Source organism: Aulonocara sp. 'chitande type north' Nkhata Bay, linkage group LG3 (genome assembly GCF_057382095.1).
Source record: "Aulonocara sp. 'chitande type north' Nkhata Bay isolate Kocher_YH1m ecotype deep benthic linkage group LG3, A_spYH_male_GT1.1, whole genome shotgun sequence".
Classification (NCBI taxonomy): domain Eukaryota; kingdom Metazoa; phylum Chordata; class Actinopteri; order Cichliformes; family Cichlidae; genus Aulonocara; species Aulonocara sp. 'chitande type north' Nkhata Bay.
The window spans coordinates 14328374-14338871 of NC_141346.1; the positions used below are offsets into that span (position 1 = coordinate 14328374).

General features: G+C 42.0%; 1 protein-coding gene across 2 annotated transcripts; it reads left to right on the plus strand.

Annotated features, from left to right (window-relative positions):
- The first annotated feature begins 724 nt into the window (after positions 1-724).
- On the plus strand, positions 725-7518 carry LOC147334085 (programmed cell death 1 ligand 1-like). 2 transcript variants are annotated; one of them, XR_015128417.1, is made up of 3 exons: positions 725-1232; positions 3618-3677; positions 5060-5199. XR_015128417.1 is itself a non-coding variant. In XM_086286793.1 (3 exons), exons 1-3 carry the CDS (start codon positions 4347-4349, stop codon positions 7214-7216), a joined length of 525 nt encoding a protein of 174 aa, XP_086142919.1. In that variant the 5' UTR covers positions 4238-4346; the 3' UTR covers positions 7217-7518. The 2 variants fall into 2 exon arrangements, 1 of the variants encoding a protein (XP_086142919.1); XM_086286793.1 differs by lacking the exons at positions 725-1232; positions 3618-3677 and adding exons at positions 4238-4401; positions 7086-7518 and having other exon boundaries at positions 5060-5398.
- The last annotated feature ends 2980 nt before the right edge of the window (positions 7519-10498 follow it).

Below are 10498 nucleotides of genomic sequence, written 5' to 3' on the forward strand. Positions count from 1 at the left end.
TCCAGGAAGTGCTGCAGCTGATGCATGCCCTCTCTCCCTGCGGACTATTTGCTGCTGCCTGTCTCTACATGTTTCCTCTGTGTGTGTTTCTGCTGCTTCTTTGTCCTCACTGTAAACAGATGTACTGAGAGACTCCTGCACTGATGTTTCATAGGAAAGTCCAAACAGCCTCACTGGTTCTCCATGAAGAACAAAGATCTGCTCTCTGTGGCTCCAACACAACTTAAAGACAATCAAAGATGGACAAAGTTCTCCAGAAGAGCTGTGCAGGAGGTCGTGACCTTTGACTTTATTCATTAGAACAAGTTTATTTCAATTAACTGACAGACAGAGTGAAAGGTTTTCTCTACAGGTTCATTTCCTCTTACTTTAATTCGTCTGTCACTTTGCAATTGTGGTCGACTGTGGGTTGAATGGTTTTGCTAAGCAGATGTCTGCAAAACAGGAAGTCAAAGCAAAACGATCGACAGGTTAGTTCAGCTGGTTGTACACAGTCGAGTTCACCCACGCAGTATTTTAATTTACTATTTTTTCTAATTGCTTGTGTTGAATAAACCTTCAGTAGGTTTCTTTTGACCTACAGAGAAAGCAGATGGATTATACCAACCTCACACTTTTTATCTTTATATGGATTTTTGTTGCATCCTGATGATTAGAAGAGTGTTTGAGGGTTTAACAGATCTCCATACAACAACAGTAAGTGTTTGCTGTCTTTTTCTAACATCATTTTCAGTGTTTTAGGTAAAAAGTTTCAGTTGTCATGGTTACAGTTTGGTTAACATCCACCCACAAAAATGTTTAAACAGAAAAACTGTTTCAAAACTGAGCGAGACTTCATTTAAAATGTCATTTCCTTTCTAGCGGACGTTAAACCTGTAAATCCTGAACCATGAAATCATTGCTCGATAATTTTATTGGTCGACGTCACTTCAACTTAACTTCCGTACGAGACGTTACACCGTTGAAGTGTGGAGTTAGACCGAGCGGCTGAACGACAGATCTGTTCTAACAGTCAGTGACTTTCAGCTTTATTTTAAACCTTAAATTTAAACTTGTGTCGTCAGATTTAAACTCAGGTTCAGTTATTCGGTGAAAATACCGACAGACTCAGACATTTAGGACAAACTAAGAGTCAGATCAGCAGCAGCAGAGACACGGAAATGTCTGCTGTAACTGCGTCACTCTGCTCCACGTTGCTGATGTTCGATGAGGCTTCATGTTTGTCTCTGCGGGTGAGATTTAACTGTTATAAAACAAACTGAGTGTCACTCTGGTTAAATTTGTTATGTTTCTCAAAGAATTGTTTTTATATTGATTTAGTTTGTCTGTGTGTGTGAAGGAGACACGAGGCTGGGTGGGGCTTAGGGTTGCCAACTCCCTGAAAAATAAATAAGGGACACCTCGTGGCCAGGGCCGGGCGACCCAGTTGTCTTCACCCTTCCCAGTGTGATGAATTTTCTAGCTTTTTTTTTGTGTGTGAAATTATTTTTTTAACCATTTGACTTGAATTTGATTTAAGTACATGCATATTCTATTCTTTGTGATATGAACACATGTGAAACAAGTGATCATTTAGCCATTTATTTTTAGCTCACAATGACAACATTAACACAGTAAAACAGGTCTCTTTCTTAAACAGAAGCCTGTCTTGCTTAACTTTTGAGAATATAAGTAAATCTTTCTTTAAAAGAACTCTGTCCTGCTTAACTTAAAATAATAGAAAACAATAGAAAGAAAAATATTCTTGTAACAGTGCACATTTAGTGCATTTAGTACAATTGGCTTCAGCTGAGGTATTATTTCAGCTTTTCTAATGCTAATCAGCTGCTCCTGTTTGTAAACCCGCTTGCTCCCATGATTACGCATCATAACTCATCATCATTATTCATCTATGTATTACTTTTATGTATTAGTCATCAATTTGTTGTAATCATCTATCCTTGCAGTTGTTTATTACACAAAATAAATTATATTATCACACTTCTGGCCACATAGCGCTGATATTCACTGCACATGCCCATATTAACTTTTTCCAGCCAGGTGTTTTCCTTTTCCCATTCTTCCCTTTGTCTGAGGGGAACAAACATTGCTGCTCACACTGTGCGATTTTTGGCCCATTTTGAGCCGATTTTTGAGTGATCGGACCGATTTTGGCCTTCATCGTGCGTCGTGTAGTATACGTGGGGTAACGAGAAGTGATTAACACCTCACGACCAGCTCCCGATCATCAATCGCTCGTGAGGGTGTCACCACAGGCGCTCACACTGCGCACGCGCAAACACGTAAACGTTGGTGAAAAAGATGGAGCAGCACGGCTGTGCAGCGTGTGATCTGGACACAAGCGATGGAGGCACACAACCGTGAAAATAGTTGGATTTACATTGCTGCTCAATCACAGCTGCCCGATCAATGTTTTTCATTAGCAATTTAGCAAAGTTGATGGTGGTGGTGTGTGTGTCTGTGTGAGTGTAATGCTGGGCTCACACTGTGCGATTTTTGGCCCATTTTGAGCCGATTTTTGAGTCGTGCGACCGTTTTGGCGATCGGCCCGATTTTGGCCTTCATCGTGCGTCGTGTATCGTGTAGTATACGTGGGGTAACGAGACGCGATTAACACCTCACGACCAGCTCCCGATCATCAATCGCTTGGTCGGGAGGGTGTCACCGCAGTTTGTCACACTGCTCACGCGCAAACACAAATGTCGGCGAAAAAGACGGAGCAGCTCGGCTGTGCAGCGTGTGATCTGGACACAAGCGATGGAGGTACAACTTGTAGAACTTTGGAAAGCTCATCCGAGCCTTTTCGATGTGGCCTCAGAAATTATCACGACCACAACAACCGTGAAAATAGTTGGATCTACACTGCTGCTCAATCACAGCTGCCTGATCATGTTTTTCATTAGCAATTTAGCAAAGTTGATGGTGGTGGTGTGTCTGTGTGAGTGAGAGACAGAGAGAGCGCTACAGATTTTCTGTTATAACCTTCATTTTATGGACGCACAGTGTGAGCACTCAGGTCGCATCAGAGCATCGGGTCGTATAGTGTGAGACCCTGCATCGTGACCTGCAAACTTCTAATCCCTGCGAGTCAATCGTGCAGTTTGAGCAGGAGCTGAATAACGTGACTGAAAAAATCGCACAGTGTCTGCCCAGCTTTAGGTGTACTGTCATCCGAGACTTGCACCGCAGTGTCGGCGTTTGTTTCCCTGTTGGCCATGCTTCTTGTTGTGGTCATCTGTTGTCTTCCGGTATTTTCTCCGTAAGCGACCTTTCCTTGACCAATGAGATGAGCGGTAATCTGAATTGTCATACTCGAATTGTCATACTCGTAAGTGTGCTGTCAGCTCATTGGTCACAAAGCAGGAGAGAGGCTGGGAATTATGTTTTCAAACAAAGCGTTAATTCCATTAAAAGTTATAGACTACTTTTGATTCTCACTGTATTACGGGACAAAGTGCGTCCCTTATTAGCTCAATACGGGACGTGTACTTTTGTTTCGAAATACGGGACGATTCCGTTTTTTAAGGGACGGTTGGCAACCCTAGTGGGGCTGTGTGGACGTCCGTGTCTGTGTGACAGAGACAAAGAAATCTAATGTGTGTTTTATTTTCTTTCAGATTTTCCACCCTGATGACCACAGAGGCCTTCGAGGGTTCCAGACGTCCTTCAGAACAACAGTAAGTGTTTTCTTTCTTTTTCTAAAACTCACGTTTAGTCTTTTAAGCTAAAAGAAAAGCTAAAAAAATCAGTTTGAAGGTTTCACTTTACAATTCACCTCCATAGAAAAGGAGGAAATTTAGCAGAAAACCTCAAATTCTAAAACTGATGAGTCTTTGTTCTTTAATCGGACAGCACTGGATGGACTGGTGATTTACAGGCTACTGGTTTTGTAAACTGGTGCAAGTTGCTGCTGGTTCTCAGGTTAGTCAGAGTTGTGTCGCGGTGTTGTTTGATAAGCTGCTCGGAGCTGAAGCCTAAATCGCAGCAGGAAGAGGTGCAGCAGGATGTGAGCTCGAAACTTGCTGTGGGAAACAAACTCGGTGCAGAGACAAAACAAACTTCTGCTTCAAAGACAAAAACGGTTCATACATGATGACTGACACATGAAGCAGGTTCAGATTTTTCCTGCGAGGATGGTTCAAGAACAGAAAGAATAAAACTTTCTTTCGACTTCACCTCTTCTGGTGTGACGCGCTTGTTTCTACTCGACCCCGCAGTGCAGCGTACCAATCGTCACAACTTCCTTAAAACAAACTTTACTGATCCAATTGCTTTCTTTCAGCCTAAATTTTAATCCCAGGACAGACTGAGACATTTAGAACAAACTAAGAGTCAGAACACCGGAAATGTCCGCTGTAATTACGTCATTCACTTTGATGTTTGCCGTGTTCGTGTCTGCAGGTGAGATTTAACTTTGACATAAAACAGGAAGTAATGGCTGCATATTAAATATATTTCCCTGAGAGCAATTTTCATACTATTCATATTATCAGCACGCTTCACTGTATAAGTGTTTATACAAAACACAGCTACTGTCATGCACAGTTATACTGTTATGAATAATAAGGGTCAAATTTGGAGTTTTAGGTGGAGGAAGCTGAAGTTCAGGTGTAGCTGTGCAGTGTGGGGAAAGAGTGCCCTCTAAAAGAGTCCCATAATAACCAGTGTTGTGAGCTCCAGTAGATTTGTTTTCTTTGTGTTCAGGCTGTGATCAGGCTGCTGCTTCTGATGCTTTTCTGCTCTTTGTGGATTAAAGCAGCTACAATCTACAACATATAAGCAGGAGTGACAAATAATCCTAAAGAACATCATCTGCTTGAACTGGTGACTCTAACATCCTTCTAGAAACAAGTCCTGCATTTGGGCACTTATTATGAAGCATGACCTAAACTGAGAAACCATCCACCACTGTCAAATCCAAATGAGGATGTTGTCCCAGCTCATCAAATGTTTAAATTAAAAGTGATGTGTTGGTGTGTTTTTGTTTGTTTGGCTGCTGTAGAAGTGAACCGTTGTAATTTGACCTTTAACCTTTCTCCTGTGTTGTTTCCTCTTTCAGACCAGAAAACCATCACAGCTGAGTGTGGACAGGACGTGACTCTGACATGTCGAGCTCCAAACAGCATCAACAAGATCATAGTTGTAGAGTGGAGCCGAGCTGACCTGGAGCCACAACATGTTCTTTTGCAGCAGAATGGGCAGTTCGATCCAGAGGGTGAGCATCCATCTTTTAAGAACCGGGTGGATCTACGGGACAGACAGATGAAGGATGGAGACGTGTCTTTGATTCTGAACAATGTGATGATTAATGACACTGGAACATACGACTGTCGTGTTCAGAGACAGAGAGAAAGTTTAAGTCTCATCACCAGTGTCTACCTGCATGTTGATCCTCCAGGTGAGTGAGTAGAGTTGAGTGTGTGTGTGATCAGAGGTGAAGCTGCTTCCTGGTTGCTGTTTACTGATTATAAGTTGGAAGTGATTATGTTGTTATCGCAGCTGGATATGATAGCCAGCTCTGCATCCTGCTTTTATTTTCTCTCCCTGTGCCGTCTGTTCCCAAACTCACCCACACAGCACATGGTGCTTTTACAATCTCGGGTAGGATACTGTCCGTCCAAAGTCCAAGTTCCGGTGGTGGGCAATTTCTATTAGTTCCTAACAACTGAAAGTGATCAGTGTGTTGCAGGAAAATGTAAGAAAAAGGTATCAAATATACAAAAAAGGTGCGCAGTAGTCTGGAGTTCTGTGCCACTGCATACTACTATACGAACTACCATCTTGTCCTACTAGTTTGCTTACAGAGCAAGTAGGTCCACGGAGGATGCCGGCATCAACACCTTTCACAGAGCACTGAGCCAAATGGAGATCAGGAAGAGTTATGTTAGGATTCAGATCCCCTCTGCCACCTGCTCTTTGATCACAGACTTCCTAAGCATCCTCAGTCAGTCTGACCGACCATCTGTAGGGGATCACACTCCTCAGCCTGTGTCATTTTTATCTTGAAAGGTGCTATACAAATAAACTTTTATTTACTTATTACTGAGGTGTTTCAGGCCTCCTGGGTGAGGTGTTCTGGGCATGTCCCACAGGGAGGACGCCCCAGGGTAGAAATAGGACACGCTGGCGAGATAATATCCATCAGCTGGCGTGGGAATGCATTGGTGCTCTTCTGGAAAGGCTGGAGAAGGTGGCTGGGTCGGGGCTTTTCTGCTTAAGCTGCTGCCCCCGCACCCCAGCCCAGGATAAGTGGAAGAAAATGGATGGATTCTTGGAATCTGTCACCACCTTCAGGTTTCTGGGCACCCATAACTCCACTGATCTCACCTGGACACCAACTCCCAAGGCCCAGCAGCAACTGCACTTGCTCTTTGTCCTGAGAAAGAATAACCTGGACCAGAAGCTGCTGCTGGCCTTCTGCTGCTCCTCAGTGGAGAGTGTGTTCTCCTGCTGCCTGGGTGTTTGCTACACAGGGCCACAACTGAGAACAAGGCTGCACTGAGGGTAATTACCACTGCCCAAAAAGTCATTGTCTGCCCTCTGCAACCCCTGGGGATCATCACTAGATCCTCCTGTCTCAGGAAGACCAGGACCACCACAGGTGACCCTTTGTTCCCCGCCCACCACCTGTTTGACCCGCTGCCCTCTGTTGACCCCTCAGGTCTATCAAGTCCCAAACCTCCAGACTCACTAACAGCTTCTTCCTCTCGGCCATTTGCACTGTTAACCAACACTGTCCCTCCACATCCCACTCTTGCAGACCCGTATCACCGATCTGAGCCATGGTCTGAGTACCTCCATCATCACTCAGGCAAACACACATGAACTCTATTCGGACAAAGTCTTTTCTTTGCACTACTTTAAAGCACTTTGCTGCAACTATGTTGTTCTCTAATATGTGCCTTTATCTTGTTGTTATAGATATTTCTCCCGTTTGCTATTTATTCCTGCTCTCAGCTATTTATATTTTATTCCAGCACATTTGGTTTTACGTGTTCAACGACTAAAAAGAGCTATTCTGTTCTGTTCTATTCCTGTTTGTTTTTTATGCTTGTTTTTTCTGAACATCTGTTTCTTACCTGCAGGTCAATCAGGATGGAAAGTCGGTGTGTCAGTGTCTGCTGTGCTTCTTGTTGTTGCTGTTGTTGGATTTTTGATCTACAGAAAACATAAACAACAGCAGAGGCAGCGTCCTGATGAACTGCAGCCTGTTTGAAATGTCTCAGAGTTTTTCTCCTGCTGCTGTTCAGACTCTGTGTTGTCAGTGAACATTGAGGTACAGACAGAGGATCTGATCATCCAGCAGACAGACATCAAACACGCCCAGAGTTGGTTTGATGTTAAATCCCTCTGATTATCATCAAAGCTGTTCAGACTGTGTTAGTGTGTTTCTGTCTGTCAGACACTCTGTGAACTACAGAGACTCAAAAACTGTAAGGCAGCGATAAAGTCAGTACATAACAATAAGATATTAAATGAAATGATTCAGAGTTTTTATAAAATTTTATTTCAAACACATCTTATCTTGTCTGTTTGCCATGTCGATTGCACATCAGGTTCAGTTTGTTCTCCAGCTGTTTCCTTCTTACTTTGAGCCACAGTGAGTCTCACAGGATGAAGTAATGATATCAGTCATCACGCAAACATTTCAGAAAGCTGTGCTTTTTCCTTGTCCTCAGACACTTTGGTTTATTTACCTTAGAGGTGCAGATTTCTCTCTCACAACACCGCTCACACATCACTTCAGCCTGTGAAGTGATTTGTCTTATGTGGCAAATGTGTTTGTTCATTGTTTTACAAACAGTATTACTGAATGTTTTTCTTAATTCAGTCTTGATTCATTTGTTTTCTGTCTGTGGAGCTTTATTTACATTTGAAGTTTTCTGACTTGTTGAACCAGGTGTATGGGCTCAAATTGTGGTCATAAATATTTTGTACTTGTAAATCAGGATTTGTATGTGTAAAAAGAATTTGTGTGTGTGTGTGTGTGTGTGTGTGTGTGTGTGTGTGTGTAAAAAAGATTTGTGTGTGGATTTAGTCAAAAAATACTTGTGAAACTCTTCACTCAAGTTTCAAGTTACAAGTACGAATATTGACCCTGTTTTTCTTCCTTTCATCTCATTGGCCAATGTCATGTCAATCACAAATTTAACTCTCCAATCAAAGAACAGGTGGGTTTGGCTATTGAAGGGGTGCTTTATGGAGCTTCAGGTCCTAGAAGGGAATAAATGCCCTTATACATGCCAGCCCAGCGTTTCCCTTCATCACCACGAAGGAAAACAGTCTGTGGTGTCTAAGTTTGGTGATTTATGTGTCACAGGTTTACATGCTTAATACAGGGACCTCCAGAGCCTTTTCAACAGCGCTGTGGACCTAGGGTGGGGGGGCGGGGCAGTATTGTGGAAATGACAGTCTTCACTATTGGGGATGGTTACAAAGCTTTCTTCGTTGTGAATTAGCATACATGTTTTTATTGAACATTTGAAGAACCAGCAAAAAAACAAACTCTTGTAGTTCACATAAAGTCAGAGATAGAAAAGACAAGAAGCAGGTGCATCTAGTACAGGTAGAGCTGCTGAAAACACCCACAGAGCCCAGCAGCCAGCAACAAATTCTGGATCCTTGGCTTTTAGTTAGCAGTTAGCATTAGCAGCACATCCTGCGTCCGATGTGAAAGGACCTTTATGCTGAGCACTGTGACTCACAGCAATGGTCCCGGGTTAGCCCTGACTTTGTGTTAAACGAATCCTAAAGTAATAATGGTATTTCTAACCACTGATATACCACAACTTTATCCTTTCAACAGCTGCTGAAAGTTAGGGGCCCTAACTGCTATCAGATATTTATATAGAGATCCTCCAGCTTCAAACTGTATTACCCTTCAAGGACCTGAAGCTCCATAAAGCGCCCCTCCGACAGCCAAACCCATCTGTTCTCTGATTGGATAGTTAAATTTGTGATTGACATTGGCCAATCAGATGAAAGGAAGAAAAACAGGGTCAAAATTTATACTTGTTACATGAAACTTGAGTGCAGAGTTTCACACGTATTTTTTGGCTAAGTCCACACACAAATTGTTTTTACACATACAAATCCTGATTTACAAGTACAAAATATTTATGACCACAATTTGAGCCCATACAGGTGAAGCAGAGCTGATCTGACCTGGAATCAGTGCAAACAAACCACTGAGCAGGTCTGATCCAACCTCCTGCAGACTATGTGAACTACAGTGTTTGTTCATCTACATCTTCATCCAATGTTGTCAGGGAAACAAACAAACGTTTCCTGTTTTAGCATCTTAATCAACCAAAAAGTAATGTGACTTAGTTTTGTTAAAATTTCTGCTTTTGTTGTAAAGCAGTAAATTTGAAGTTTCATGGATAACAACAATAATTATACTTTAGCATTAAAAATATGTCTTAATCCACACATTAATAAAAGTTGCTGTTATGCTGCTAACCTGGGTCAAAGTGTATCCTGAGGTTTTAGGGTGTTTCAACCAAACAGTATCAAGTACGTGAGTTATGAGGATCCTTTTGTTACAACAAGCAAAGCTGTTTATTTGTTTTGAAATGTGCCCACACATTTGAAATGATTTGCATTGTTTTGCTTTTGAAGGAATGATGTATGAAACTCCATTTTTGTTTGTGGAATGTTTTGGTTTATATGAGTTTTCTTGTGAATTTGTCGATTATTGAGTGAATGGATTAGTTGCTAAGTGCTAGAAAAGTGTTACAGTTATGCAACACTCTGAAAATAGAGCTACGCAGCACTCTTTACAGCAAGCTGAATGCATCGCTCTCTCTTTCCCTCTAATCTCTTCCTCTCAGGTCTTGTGGTCCCTGTGCTATCTGTCATCCAAAGCACAGTTAGACTCGTGGACACTGTGTAACTGCTTTCTATGAGAGTGTCACATCTGTTCCCAGGATAACTTTGTAAGAAGTGCATAAATAAAACTCAGCTGTCTTTCACTGTGAATGCTTTTGCTTCCTTGCAAGTAAATAAATGCGTTGAAGCTCATTACTCTGAGTGTCTCACTTTATAAGAGAATTCTTCTAACAGTACCTTAATAACTTTGGTCTCACTGTTTATCCATTTTATTATACTTTCACAGAACTGGCTCTTGAGCCTGTGGGCTGCTTGCTGTCTGTAGCATCATCATGACACCTGTCCAGACTGTGTTAGTGTCACTCTGGGAGCTGCTGTGTCTGTTCATCGGCAGGATTTTCATGAAATTAGTTTAAAGGAAGAACAAAACTGTTGTTCATGAAGTTCAGTGTTCTCACTGATTCATGATATCCTAATCAGTGAGTGCGTTTGTTACAGAATAATTACAGATACTGAGCCAACTGACAACAGAAACACTTTATGTGATGATGAACGTATAAAATACTATGAATTATAGCTCAGCAGTACTCTATGTGATACTCATTGAGTTACAGCAGACAAATGGATCATGAACACTGAGTGTTAGAGTGCAGTATCATAAAACCAA

What these genes read in the sequence shown, in the direction of transcription:
- LOC147334085 (XM_086286793.1), top strand. Translation starts at nt 4,347, where the DNA reads ATGTCCGCTGTAATTACGTCATTCACTTTGATGTTTGCCGTGTTCGTG. An exon ending in TGCCGTGTTCGTGTCTGCAG is followed by an intron (nt 4,402 to 5,059) that starts GTGAGATTTAAC and finishes TTCCTCTTTCAG; the next exon opens with ACCAGAAAACCATCACAGCT. An exon ending in CCTGCATGTTGATCCTCCAG is followed by an intron (nt 5,399 to 7,085) that starts GTGAGTGAGTAG and finishes TCTTACCTGCAG; the next exon opens with GTCAATCAGGATGGAAAGTC.